Source organism: Acinonyx jubatus, chromosome E3 (genome assembly GCF_027475565.1).
Source record: "Acinonyx jubatus isolate Ajub_Pintada_27869175 chromosome E3, VMU_Ajub_asm_v1.0, whole genome shotgun sequence".
Classification (NCBI taxonomy): Eukaryota; Metazoa; Chordata; class Mammalia; order Carnivora; family Felidae; genus Acinonyx; species Acinonyx jubatus.
Window position 1 is genome coordinate 5,911,142 of NC_069398.1, and position 14,543 is coordinate 5,925,684.

General features: G+C 50.7%; 1 protein-coding gene across 3 annotated transcripts in view; it reads left to right on the forward strand.

Moving 5' to 3' along the window:
* SNX29 (sorting nexin 29) overlaps positions 1 to 14,543 on the forward strand; it is a 496,622-nt gene that overhangs the window by 352,421 nt on the left and 129,658 nt on the right. For 2 of the 3 annotated variants that reach the window (XM_027043227.2, XM_053213858.1), the window contains exons 17-18: positions 3,058 to 3,113; positions 5,763 to 5,844. The exons of the other annotated variant lie outside the window; for it this stretch is intronic. In XM_027043227.2, the coding sequence (XP_026899028.1) occupies positions 3,058 to 3,113; positions 5,763 to 5,844 (138 nt within the window). The remainder of the gene's footprint in view (positions 1 to 3,057; positions 3,114 to 5,762; positions 5,845 to 14,543) is intronic. 3 annotated transcript variants of the gene reach the window in all.

A 14,543-nucleotide genomic window follows, 5' to 3' on the forward strand; every position in this document is an offset into this window, starting at 1 on the left:
CGTTTCATTCTGACCTTACTGATGGGTGGACGTCTTAAGTCGTGCTTAAGAATTCACAGTTCCAAGCAGCGTTTTGTGAAACAGAGGCAAGGAGCTGTTGGCTATGCCATTAAAAATCTATCAGAAGCTCTCTTCTGGCGGGATAATACACTTTCATTTAAATGTTCAGTTGGCAGTATGTTATTTCAGAACTCAAAAGATGTAAAAGGATATTTAGTAAATAGACTCGTTTTCTTTTTTTAATGTTTTTTTTTTTTTTTATTCTTTGTTTTTGAGAGTACAAGTGAAAGCGCTCAGGAGATATGTAGAGAGAGAGGGGGACAGAGGATCCAAAGTGGGCTCTGTGCTGACAGGAAAGAGCCCGACGCGGGGGTTGATCCCATGAACCGTGAGATCATGACCTGAGCCGAAGTCAGATGCTTAGCTGACTGAGCCACTCAGGCGCCCCTCATTTTCTTTTTTCTAAAGTGTTTACTTATTTATCTATTTAGAGAGATTTACTATTTATGTATTTACTATCTATATATTTAGAACTGGAAAGTAGGGGAGGGGCAGGGAGAGAGATAGAGAATCCCAAGCTGACCTGACTTGGGGCTCGATCTCATGAACCACGAGATCATGACCTGAGCCAAAATCAAGAGCCAGATGCCTAACCGACTGAGCCACCCAGGCACCTCCAAATAGCCTCATTTTCAGTGTCTTCTGCCGGCTGCCCAGGCCCCCACTCCCACACCCCGGTGCCCACTGGGTGCTCCTTTTCTGGGTGTCTTAAATTTCCCTGCTAGTGCTTCTCAATGCAGGAACAGACGAATACAGCTTGGTAGTTACCTCTGCACTTGTGCGTTAAGGATAGTACGTTAGACCCACCACCTGCACCCTGCTTAGGCTTTCTCTTGATCTTTCCTGGAGATCTTTTCATGACCGCACACGGAAAGCTATTTTGTTCTTCAAAAGCACATTTAAAATTTTTTTCTAAAGCAGTTCATTCGAAAGATAGATTATTTTAGTCTTATGGAAATACAGCCAATGCAAATTTGGTCTGTTTCTCTCCCCACTCCCACTCCTACTGTATTATCAATGATAGCCACTGTTAATGTTCTTCTGTATTTTTCCAGAATCGTTTTCACGCTTGTACCCTCACGAGTGTGCACGTGTAACCTATTTTTTGTTTAATCTGGCCATCTCGTACAGACATGCCATCATTTCCTGAATGGTTTCTCTACAGTTGGACCTTTAGATGATTTGCAAAAATCTCAGCCATCGAAAGAGGAATGATCTTTGATGTAAATTTTGGTCTGTGTCTTTGGTTATTTCCTCCAGAGAAACCGTAGGAATGAGGTATCTGGGTCAGAGCATGTGGATGTTCTTAGGGATTGGGGGACACAGTGTCATGGCTTCCCTAATAGATTAAACCGTCTTCCCAGCCGTCCACAGGAAAAATGACGGACGCCATAACAGAAGGGCCACACCAACCAGCCCAGTGAGTTCCTCGTCCCTTTAAGCTGAAGTTTTCTCAGGTTGCGGGGTAGGCATGTACCTCCTTGTTGGGGTTGAAGGAATCCCTCCCATAGCAGCTTCTAAGCCACACCTGCTCATGGAGCCCATTTTAATTGCTTGGCTGCACACATCTGTCCAGGGCTCAGGTTGGGTGTCCTCCCCCTGGGCTGTGGGGAGAGACGGCCTTTGGGTTGGCAGGACAGATTCTCTGTGTCAAGGATAACAGAACATAGAGCTTTTCTCCGTAACGGCCATACTGTTAGTACAGTGCAGTTACCGTGAACGTCCTACCTCCCAGGTGTTGTTCTGGGTACTCTGTAGGCATCAGCTCATTTTGTCTGTAGGTGAACTCTGAGTGCTATGACTGTCCTGCCTGTTTTACAGGTGAGGGCAGTGTGACCAGAGGAGGCAAGTGATTTGCTCGTGGCTACAGGGTCAAGAACAGCTGGGGCTGGGGTTGACCCTGAGCCTTGTGGCCCCAGAGTGTAGGCTCCATAATCACGGCATCCTCCTGCCTCGGAGAGAACCCACTGTGTCTTTAAGGAGTGCCTTCTGGCATCTCCAGCCCCCAGGAAGGGGTCCAGGTCTCACCTCCTTCCACCCCACAGCTGGTTTTCCCTGTGTTTGCTGAGGGTTTGGCAGAAAAGCCTTTGCGGTTGGACAGATCTGAATTCAGACCCACTTCCTGCATGTGTGGCCTTGGCAAGGTCTCAGCCTCCCTGAGCCTGTTTCCTCATCTTTGAAGGGGTTGGGGGGACAGATTGTTATGAAGAACGATCCAGATTGTGGTAACAGGAAAGCTCTGACAGGTGTAGTGTGTGAACTAAATGCTCTCTTCCTCAGTTGCCCACACCCTCCCCCTTTGCACTCTTTTCTCTTGGTTTTGATCCACATCCTTAAATTCTGGCCACTTCAGATCCGATCAGAAGCTCATGCCCTGGCCGTGACCGTAATACCGCCATTTATTGAACATCTGGTGCTGACCATTTCAGTACCTGCTTTACGGGGTACCTGCCACCCTGCCAGGCAGTGGAGTTTCTTGGACCGAATCGTGTTCTCCTGGGGCCCTTCTGAGTCAGGAACGGCAGCTGTGCTGTGCCTTCCAGGTGCTGGTGTATTGTGACAGGGAAGGATGGAGCTGTCTGGGGGCAGACGTTGACCTTTTGTGTTTATGTCCTCGGTGCGTCTGTGTTCATCATGGTGGCAGTGGTTGTTTTGTCCACTACTCATCTGGTATCTTGTATCTCAGATCCTAACCAGGTCTTTAGAGCTCCAAAATTACACGATTTTATAGGCCTGCTATTATCTCGATAGGATTAACAGTCCTTTTTCTGTTAAGGTAATCAAGATTCCTCATGGTGACATATTTTTATTACCCCAACACCATCCCTAACCATCCTTCCACACAGTCTCTTCTTGTTTTCCAGTAATTGCTTTCTCACCTTGTTCTGAACAGGAAATGTGTAAGCATCATTGGGAGGCAGGATTCTTGCATGATTATGCCAACCACGGTAACCAGGATGCATTTTCTCTCTCCCTTCTCCCCTTTCCTGATGGCAGGTGCCCGGAGATTTGAGCCAAACATCCGAAGACCAGAGTTTGTCGGATTTTGAAATGTAAGTCCACGGCATCTACTCACGAGGGCCCCTTTAGAAGTAGGACTTAGTGGTTTGGCTTGTCTCCCAGAAGACCGTGGTGGGGGGAAACAAAGATCACTGTTTCAGTCTGCGCAGGGCAATTTGGTTATCATAGAGGGAGAGGCTGTTCACCTGCAGCCCAAGTCTGGCCTTCAGATGTGCCGTGGTTCTCTTCTTGGGTATTAGAAAACAATTATATTTTTGGCTGACATTTTAGACTTGGAAGCTATCACATAAGAATTTAAATTTCGCTTTAAAAAGAAAACAAGGGGGGCTCTGATCCCTACCAGGCCACAGTCAGAGCCGAGTAGCAGCCGCCTCCTTCACGCAGGGCAAGTACTCTTTCACTTACCACAGTCCCCCCTTTTCCCTGTTGCCTGACTCTGGCCTGCTGCCCTCATTTCTTTCTCTGTGTGTCTCCTGGAAGAATGAGTTCGCAACCCCTGAGTTAATGGAAACAGCAGTGGTTTGGTGCATGGGCCTGATTTGTGACTGGATATGACTCTGGCTGGTGCCCCTGATGATAAGCTCCTAAAGAACTTAGTTGGTCTTCAGACTGTTTCACAATCAGGTTGCTTTGGGGTTTGGGTACTCGTGCGTAGTTCCTCGGCCCAACGAGAACAGTATATACTTTGCTTCTTATTTTTAAATACATATTTTTAAATGTTTATTTTGATTGAGAGAGAGTGTGCACCAGTGGGGAGAATGGGCAGAGGGAGAGGGGGAGGGAGAGAATCCTAAGCAGGCTCCATGCTCTCAGCACGGAGCCAGACTTGGGGCTCGATCCCACCAATCATGAGATCATGTCCTGAGCTGAAATCGAGAGTCTGATGTTCAACTGACTGAGCCACCCAGGAGCCCCTCTTCTCAAGTGTACTGGTACGTTCTCCAGGATAGATCCTATGATACACTACAAAACAAGTCTCCCTCACCTTAAAAAGATGGAAATTCTAGAAAGTACCTTCTTGGACCACAGTGAATTACTAACCAGAGGGATTTGTCTCTGGGTCGTCTTGCTTCCGTGCTCTGTCTCCAGGACCTAGAGTAGCCACTGGCACATAGTAGGTTCTCAATCAGCATTTATTTAATGCATGAGTGAGCCAACAAAAGACGGAACAAGTGAGTTAATATCAAGGAGGGAAATGGCCCTGTAAACAGTTCTCATGCTGTGGGGTGAATGTTCTGAGACGGAGAAATGCTGAAGCCAGTCGGGGATGTCTCACACTCACTGATCAGGAAGGTGAATGCAAAGCAGATCGTTGGGTCCGCTGGTGCCCGACCCACCCCCGGACAGAGATGCAAGGGAACACTTTAGGCGCTAGGACCCTTGGGAGGACCTTTCCAGGAGGGACGGGGAGGGATGGCAGGGGTGCCATTAATGTGCAAACCAGCTTGACGGCTCAGAATTGCCATTTGGACTTGGAGCTCTGAGAGCTGATGGATGATTTTGCCCCGTGGAGGAAGTCAGCACCTCAGCTCGGAGCTTGGAAGGATGCCGCCTCAGGAGAGAACCATCTCTCTGTGAGACTAAAATGCTCTCTACGCCTGAGTTGGGGAGACCACTGAGTCCCGGGCTCTTCCCCCATCGTCTCAGATTGTGTTGTAAGCACAGAAGTCTGGTACATCTTTGTGGGCTGCTCCTTAGAGAGAGGGAGAGTTCAGGAGGGGGCACTGAGCCCGGGCACAATGCGAGGTGGAGGCCCCTCCCAGAGTTGTGCGGTGCCCTCGTGATACCCGTCAGGACTGACCCTCAGGTGTTAGAGACAGGGTTTCCAGCCTGCACACCTGGCCTTCAGCCTGGTGGAAGATCGCTGGAGTGGGCCCGTGTACCCAGCGACTCACAGCTAGGTGACAGCCGTCATGTGAGGCAGAGCTCACATACCCCAGGGGACCCTTGAAGGACCCCTTAAATATCCCATGAGGATTCCCTGAGATAATCCAGGGAAATCATGAAATCATACGTTGTAGGTGCTCAGGAAATGACTTGCCCTTGAATTTAAATCTTGATTCATTGGAGCCACACACAGTGGTTTTGGAGAGTTGCAAGGCGGGTATTTGCACCTGGCTTCCTGGTATCCCAGCCTGCCATTTTCTCTTTCCCCTACCCCCACCCCAAAGAGCCGTTACCTGCATCGCCATGGATGTCGGTCTCCTGAGCCCCTGGGTGGAGTCTGATCTTAAAACGGGGGCCAGGGTGTAGAAGGGCACAGTGAGGAGACAGTGTGACCCCTCTGGGTGCCCCAGGTACCCTGCAGTCATCAGGTCACATGACCCTCCACACCCCCGTGGGGGCCTCCAATTATTATCCCTCTTTTCAGAGGAATAAACTCAGGTTTAGAGAAAGTAGGAGTCACGGTGACTCAGTTGTAAAGCTAAAGTCCATTTCTTATTCCAAAGTACACACCGTGTGTCTGAACAAAAAAAATACACATAGACTTAAACTAAGTCCCTGAAGAATGATCCTGGGGGCTGGGTGAACACGCCTACCCAGGCCCTTCGTCTTACTCGTAGACATGATCAATGTTGTCCTAAATTCTGGTGTATGATGCCTCTTAGAGGAGAAGTCTGTTTTCCTGCGATCCTCATTGTAAATTGAAATGACTAATTTTGATCTTTGGTTTCGGTCAGATCAAACCGGGCACTGATCAACGTCTGGATCCCATCAGTGTTTCTGCGGGGCAAAGCGGCGAATGCCTTCCACGTGTATCAGGTGAGCGTCTGGTTTTTGGCCAGATGTCACTGCTGGGGTGGAACCAACAGCCTTTTGTTGCACTGTGGTGCCTCGGCCTCCCGATGCCAGCCTCCCAGTTGCCGGGCCTCCCTGAGGAAGGGGTCCTTCCTTCATGCAGACAGGAGGGGCCGGGGTGGAGCTTCCTCGTGTCGGTCAGGCCCGTTGGTGCAGATGCTGCAGATCTGAGCTTGGACAGCAGGAGCCAAAATGGGATTTGTTGGCTTGTGTTGCAGCCAGAGAGTCTGAGTGTACGTGCGGCCCAGGCATGACCGGGCCCATGGCTGGAAACCTGCTGCCATCCGCTCTGTCCTTTCCTCAGGTGTCCTTCTCGGGCTGGTGCTCTCTGCGGGTTGATGGGTGGCTTTCAGCCTGTCTGGGTGTTTCAGTATCTCTCCCGGGCCTGTCTTGGACCAGGATCCCCTTCCTGATCCTCAGGGATGGGTGATGGACCCGTGGGATGGGCCAGGTTTGGATGTGACCCCTGCTGGTGCTGGGGTGTGTCTGACGGAGGGAGAGGAGTTCTTCTCTGAATGAAAAGCCGGGTACTCTTCTCAGCAGAAGGGGCAACAGTTACTTGACGTAACCCAAAGAGCAGACGTCTCCTCCTCCTCGGGGGAGAACTGGTCGGCTCCTGGCTGGGACTTGGGTGTTGGGGACTGAGGGGCCTGTGCGTGCTTTGGGGGTGGTTTATCCCCAACACGTGGGACCCCAGTCTTCCATATTTCCTGATTTCCCGATGCCTCTTTCTGCCCTGCCTTCCTACCATCTTTTCCTCTATTGTCTTTTACTTTTCTTACCTTGGATTCTGATCTCCAGCCAGTGGTGTTCACCTGTCCTGGACTGGACAGTTTTCACCACTGACTCTTAGCTGCTTTCTTCTTCCGTCGTCTTGTGTCACGACAACACAGACAGAGACAGAGCGAGACAGAGAGAGACAGAGCATGAACGGGGGAGGGTCAGAGACAGAGGGAGACACAGAATCCGAAGCAGGCTCCAGGCTCCGAGCCATCAGCCCAGAGCCCGACGCAGGACTCGAACCCACGGACCGTGAGATCATGACCTGAGCTGAAGTCAGACACCTAACTGAGCCACCCAGGTGCCCCACATTTTTGTTCTTACTCCCCATCAGCTCTGTGAAAAGTCTTGAGTTTTGTTGCTTTTTTTTTTTTCTTAAGTGGGGAATTGACCATCAAAGAAGACATCTTCTCACCTATTAAGATATTTTTCTCCAGACGCTGGATGGTTAGGGGAAAGAAAAAAAAAAAAAGACACTGACCTTGAAGATAGGAGCCCTGGTTTCAGTTTTGTAACCTTAAGTGAATCTCCATTTCCTCACGAGTAAGACGGAAATACTACCACTCCTTGCCTTGCAAAGCTCTTGTCAGCGTGAGGGGCGTGTGGCAGGTAGGACACATTCTGTATTCTCGTCTTGGAATTTCTGCTGTTCCCAAATGCTCGCCCTGTGTAGCCTTCGGTGGCAGGTGTGGTGGCAGGTGTGTGGTTTATAGGAACAGGCATCTGTATGGGACACGCATCTTGAAATCTCACAGACAGGTGAGCTAGGGTTTGGCAAGGAAGCTTGCACCAGAAAGCGACTGGAGTTTACTTGTTTGGCAACGGCACTTAGTAAGTAACTCGTCAGTAAGTGTTGGAGAATCTGAGTGCTCCGGATGCTCTCACCTTTGGCTTAAGAAGAGAGTTAGACGTGACAGGTTTCCATACATCTCCTTGGTTCTCTTTCTCTTTCGATGCCACACCAACCAAAAACCGTCTTTGGTGAGTGTCCTTTCAGTTCTGCTTTGCGGCCATCAGAGAGCCGAGAGGTGTTGCCCAGGGGGTGAACAAAGTGAAGCAGAGAGCTTTATCTTAGACCAAAATTGAAATGTGATATGGGGGGTGTGAGGTAGCACCTCTTGAATGCAGCTGTCTTTCTCCTCTTAGCTAACAGTGCTTCTGGTCAGTATCTCACAAGCAAAATCCACACAACATGTTTGGAGACATTTGAGAAAGCTTTTTACGGGGTTCTTACCGTAAACGATAAGGGAAAGAACAAGTCACTGAAAATGCTGGTACCATTGGACATTATTTTTCTTAGTTTAAAAAATGCCGTCTGTATATTTCCCCAAAAGATTTGAGATAATTTCTAGAGGAACACCTGTAAAAGAATGATAACATAGATGTAAAAAATGAAATGTCAGGGTCTGGGAAAACGTAAACTGGTAACACTTCCATTAAGGAAATCACGGAACTCTGTCATGAGATCCTACACCAATGTTCTCGTTGCTTTGTGTATTTCCTCTAGGCTTCCTGGCAGCCAGGGTAAAAATGGAAATGTGCCTATTTTGGATACTACCATTGCTAATGAGAAGAAAATACATGAGCTCCTCAAAGGGAGCTCTAAAAGAAATTTCCACTGTAGATTAAGCAATATTAAGCAATATTGAGGGATGTAGTAGACAGTCCCCAGTTACATGCCTGTGACAAGTCCCTGTCAGGTTCCATCACATCTCCCTCAAAGGAAGACAAGGGTGTAACCTCCAAACAGATATCAGTTCATTCGAAGAGCCAAGATCAAGGGATCATCGTGTCTAGTTTTCTCAGTAGATCTGGGCTTTCCAATACGACAGCCACTAGCCACACATAGCCATTTACATTTAAATGAACTAAAATACAGTAAACTTAGAAATTCAGTTCAAGTCCACTAGCCACATTTCAAGTGCTTAACAGCCATATGCTGCCAGTGGCGACTTTATGGGGCAGCACGGTTATAGAAAGTTTCCATCATTGCAGAAAGTCCTCTTGGGCAAAACAGTGTCTCCGAGAGTGTCGGAAAGCAGGATAATTTTATGTGTGCTTAACCAGGTTCTAGAAAGACAGAGGCTGGACATTAACAAATCCTGCTGGGAGAAAGCCACTCCGTTTTCAGCTCTTCCACGGTTTGGGATTACCAGGGGGAGAAAGTCTTCAAATGTTGACCTTGTGCCGTCCACACCCTTGAATCTTTCTGTTCCGCGGTGACAGGAAGGAGCAGACTTGAACTTGATCTTACTTGTTGTCTTGTTTTAATTGTGTTTAGTTTTTACATTTCCCTTCTAGTTAAGGCACAGAATCCTATTTTCCATTTACCACAGTGATGCATTTTTTTTAAGTTTTTTTTTTTTTGACAAGGGGGTGCATGGGGGAAGAGCAGAGGTCAGGTGGGGGGGGAGGGAGAGAATCCCAAGCAGCCTGCATGTTGTCAGTCCAGAGCCTGATGCGGGGCTCGAACCCACAAACCGTGAGATCGTGACCTGAGCAGAAATCCAATCCAGTCGGACGCTTACTGACTGAGCTACCCAGGCACGCTGCATTTTCCTTCTAAAATAAATTTAAGAAGAAACAAAGAGACTCTGCTTGTAGAACAATGCTAAATGATAATGCAAGCAGCCAGAGTTTGGGACAGTGTTATGTATTTGGGAAACACCGCGCTGAGGGAACAGACTGCTTGCAATAAAACAGTAATGGGCAGAATACTAACAAGAAGCCGTAGCGGCCGCTGCCTCTCGCTGGTGTGTGTGCATTATGTCAAATAGCTCATTGAGTCCTCAAAAGCACCCTGTGAATAAACTCTTCTTCTCCCCATTTTATAGACGAGAAAACAAAGGCACGGAGAAGCATGGCATTCAGTAACATTTTTGGAGCCCAGATAGCATTTTCTCACAAGGTGCTGGTTTCCAGAGGTTCTGAGACTGAGGGTGAAGCTCTTTAAAAACCCAAGAGGCAATTGGGACAGTTGCCTTCAATCTGAAGGGAGGGGCCCGGCCTGCCTGGGTGGCCGCCCGCGTTTCTGAGAAGGTGGACCTCTGCAGCCCAGCAGGGAGTTTTCTCTAGAACTGCGGCAGCCACCGCAGGGCCCAGACATGTTACCCATCGAGTCCCCCGCCTCCACAGGCCGAGCCGAGACGGTCTTGCTTAGGGAAGTTGTCCGAGCAGGTGTTGGCGTTGGCTGCTCTGGCTGTGGGTGGGTTTCAGGGAAGCTCCTTCAGAGCTTCCTATTTGGGCAGCGTCAGGGCCTGGAGAGCCTGCCCGGACGCCTGGCAAAGGTAGTCCTAAATGCCAGATGCGCTGAGATAGCCCACCTGATGCACGTGGTACCAATGGCTTTCACCGTTGGTGTGGCGGGAAGAGGTCTGGAATTCTATTTTGCGCACGGGGTTCTGGCAGGCCAGAACGGACGGACGGGGGTGAATGCAAGGTCTTAAAAAGCGGCTTGCGCCTTTGAGCGCCAGGATTTCCACGCTCCGTCCCCGAGTCCAAAACGGGGGCTGAGGGGTGTTCTGGCACTAGCAGGAAATGGCCGCGTTTGAGCAATCCTCAGGACAGAGGTAAAACGGGTGTCCAGAACCTTCCCAGTGGAAGGTTTGTGTCCGTGAACGTCTCTTACGCTTCTGGCCGCTGCTGATGCTGGGCTGCTAACAGACACCAGCCAGAGACACGGTGATTGAACAGCAACACGTGACCAGGAGCAACTATTTATTTCATTATATTTTCAATTTTTTTTAATGTTCATTTCTTTTTGAGGCAGAGAGAGACAGAGCATGAATGAGGGAGGGTCAGAGAGAGGGAGACACAGAATCCGAAATAGGCTCCAGGCTTCGAGCCGTTGGCACAGAGCCCGACGCGGGGCTCGAACTCACGGACCGCGAGACCGTGACCTGAGCCGAAGTCGGACGCTCAACGGACTGAGCCCCCCAGGCGTCCCATGGGAGAAACTGTTTAATAACTGGTTTTCTTAGTTTCTCTCTCCTTCTTCTGTGTTTACACAGCATTGCGCTTGTGGGCTCAGTTTTCTGTCACTTCCATATCATTTGTTGTTAGTCAATTAGCACCTGGTTTGTACCTTAGCAGTTGTTTGATCTTCTTCTCCAAGTACCCCCACTTCTGAAGAAGATTGAGGTCCGCCGTCTTTAATATTCTGCTGTAGTGTTCATGAAGGCATGGGAGACCTTCAAACAACCTGCCTATTTTGTTCTTAAGCAAATATTACAGGCACTAAACTGGAATGAAATAATCCATCCATGTGCTTACGTTCAGAACCCTTAAGTCTTTGCCTTTGAAAAGTACTGTTGGTGTAAGTACAGCCGAAACCTGTCCTCCGTGTGGGATTAATTTCAGACTTTGAATTCAGCCACCGGAAACACTGCCTACTGTAAAATACTCCATTTGCACAGCACAGCTAATTAGGTCTCCTTTGTATATATATAAAAAAAAAATCATTGCTTTGTTTCAGCCAAGCTCTTCCCTTCTGGATGGAAGAGGTCCCCTTTTCTAGAAGCCACAGCGTGTGGTGTTGGTTAAAGGTGCCCCAGGAAGGCCCAGTGAGTATTTGTGGTCTCACCCGGAAGGACCCCGTGTCACCTGGGCAGTCCTTTTGCAGGTTTATTCCATCGGGGCGTGTTTTTGTATGTGAGGCCGGGAATCCATCCTTTCCCCTGTTAATAATACATCACACGGTCCAGGTGGGCTGCACGGGGTGTGGAGGAGGGTGACGCGTTTGTACTCGAGGCTGCAGGCTTCTCAGCCATTCCTTTTCATCCCCTTTCCTAAGAGGCTTACCCCGCGGGCCCTCCAGTTCTCTTCCCTGCGGCTCTGTCTCGAGGCTTGCTCTGCCGCTCTGCAGAGAGGGAGGAATTCGTTAAGTGGAGACGGATGAGACAGACACAGGACCCACAGCTGCAGTAACATGGGCTCTGAGAAGCCTCTGCCCAGTTCCGGATTTGGGGGGAAACAGACCGGCTCTGAGGCAGAAGTGAATCTCTCTCGTCCGCGTCTGCTCCCTCCTGCCACCCCTGTTGTGCCCGAGGCAGGCCCTGGGATTGCTCAGTGTCGTTCTGGCCCCGTCGGCCTTTGTGCTGCACGGTGGGCAGCGCCCTGGGATGGCTGGCCTTGGTGCTTGCGGTCCCTCCCCTTGAGTACGAACCGTCCCACCAAGTGCAGCACCTGAGCGCCTCTACGGTTCACGGCATGTCGGCCTCCCACTGTTCTGGGATGCTCAGGGCTTCCGAGAGAGCCTGAGACCGGCAAAAAGAAAAAGCACCTCCCTTTGGACGTACAGGTCCCTGTTACTCTCTGTTACTGCTTGTGTCTTCCCAAGCAGGAGGAACTACTTTTTCGCTTCACAGTATAAATCCTGTATCCATCCGAAAGCTGTTTATCGAGGGTCTCCTGTATGCCTGGCTTGTGCTAAATTCAGCAGAGCCAGCGGCGAGCGAAACCTCCTGCCCTCCCCGACCTGACCGTCTGTGGGGGAGACACATGCTGTGGAGTAAACGTACCTCTCGTCGTAAGGGCTGGGGAGAGAGGTACGGGTGGGAGGGACGGAAGGCCACTCACCTCGCACAGCGACAGGTCCCGTGTTGGGTGCGGTGTCTGACACGCCCCTGTGAGATGACTACCCTTAGCACTCCGGTAACCGCTTGACCGTGATAAGCTACTATACCTGGAAGCAGACATTAAAAGAACATTCAGTTGGACGTCTCTGGGCACGTTCACACGTTGAAAAAAGGCTTTATTTAGCATCTACTTGATCAGGGGCTCCGCATCGGCTACCCGAGGAGCTACGAAGAGCCAGATACCTTCGTCCTCCGTTTCCGGGGCTGCTGAGGAGGTGGGACCGCCATTCAAGCAGCTGAAATGGAAGACGGTGTCCGTGCAAAACTCTGTGAGGCTTTGCCCAGGGCTGAGCTCTTCCAGCCGGGGCGCCAGTGCCCAACAGATACCTGATATCTAATATCCAAATACCTGATATCAACAAATACCAAATCACATGGGATTGCACAGAGGCCTGAAGTATTGAATGCCCAGGCCCCAGTACCTGAGGGTTTGGCCAGCTGGGACGTGCCCACGTGGTGCTGGCTTTAGTCTTGGTGTGGACTGAAATTCCTTGTTGCATTGGACCAGTGACATTATTCGTCAGCATCTCCAAGGTGCCTGTTCGTGATTCCTTCTCTGCCCTTCCTGGAGAGGTTTTCCTGAGATGGTTTCCTGATACAGCTTCTTTGTCAGGAGCTGTGAGCGGGGCTAACGTGCAGACCCAAACGCACGTGTGTCCTCGGTCCCTGTCACTGCCCGAACTACAGCTGGGGGCTAGTTTCCAGGTGGGTACCGCCCCCCACTCCGATGTTCCCATTTGCTGGCCCCTGTGCTTGTTCCCTCGTGGGCATGTTTACGTGGGGAGCCGTGACTTGGGCCGAGGGCACGAGTGGAGGCAGTCCCGGGTACTTGGATGGCAGGGTCCTCAGGATCCAGCCGTCACCTCAGCAGAACCCAGCCTGATCCTCTGACGTGACTCCCCCCCGTTTGCAACCAGGCCGGGGCTCCTCAAATCGGAACAGTGTGGGAACGAGCTGACCACCCCTCTTCTGACCAGGATACTAATTCCCGAGGTAACACCTGCCCTCTCCTGGTCGTAGGAGAGCGACACCCAGCTCCAGGGCTTTGCCACCTGGGGCACATTGAATCGAACGCAGTGCAAGGAAGTGTTGAAAGCAAAGAACTTGTGTCACTTGTCACAGGTAAGGAGACGGGGAGACGGGTGTCAACACACCGTCTCTCCTTGGGGTTAGTGCTGGAAGCTTTTATTCAACGCATCACAAGGCGAGGGCAGGGAGTTGGGGACATAAGCAATCGGTACGTTTTCTGTTACTTAGACGCTTAGGTTCACCTGCGCCTGTCATGCTTCTGTCATGCCCGTCAGCCTGCTAGTGTGCACATCGTATGTTCGACCCAGTGGTGGAAACCCCCGCCCGTAGGAGGAGAGCTGAGACTGTAACGAGCTACAGGTAACTGGGGCAACATGGGGGCTTCTGCGCAGGCCCTGAGCTCCCTTCCGGCTCAGACGGTCTCATGCAGGGGGTTTTCAGTGGAACACTTGGCCATATGTGTCCTTGGTAGGAGCTGTAGCTTCTGCAAACCAGACACATTCTTTTTCCGCCTTCGTCTCTGTCCCCTCCTCTCTCCTGCTGATAGCTTTCAGTCCTCCCAGTAACTCTGCACTGAGTCCTAACAGAACTTAACAAAGGGGATTCATTGGCTTGCCTCATGGAAAAGACCGAGGGCAGACCCAGCTTGAATCTCAGGGACTCTGTGTCCTGAGGGCTGGTCTCCCATCTTTTGAGAACGTAACTTTTCCCTGGCGTTGGCTTTGTTCCCAGCCGGGCCGCAGTGGCACGAGTGTCGGTGGGCACCTACAGGCTGACCTCCCCTCGGCTCGGCTGACCCCAGTGGAAAAGGCCCCTGTTCCTTTCAAGGCTGGCAGTGGTCCCGGACCTGGTTCTGACTCTCGGTGGCATGGGCCATACCCCTGTCTGCTCATTGCCTTGTCCAGGCGGATGGCGTGCTTTTGGGTTATATACCTACTCCTGACGCTTAGGGCAGTGGAATAAGGGTGTTTCCCCAAAGGAAAATGAGGATGCTCTGACCGGCAGTGGGGGACTTGGGCTGTGCGTCACCTGGGCTTCTCAGGAGCCAGCTTGCTAGAAGACATCTTCACACCAGGGTTTCTCTGCTGCAGCACAATTGACATTTTGGATTGGATAATTCTTTGTGTGGCGGGGAGGAGGAGTCTCACCTGTGCATGAAGGGATGTTGAGAAGCATCCGTGGCCACTACCCACTCGCCACCCACGCCATCTCTCTGGT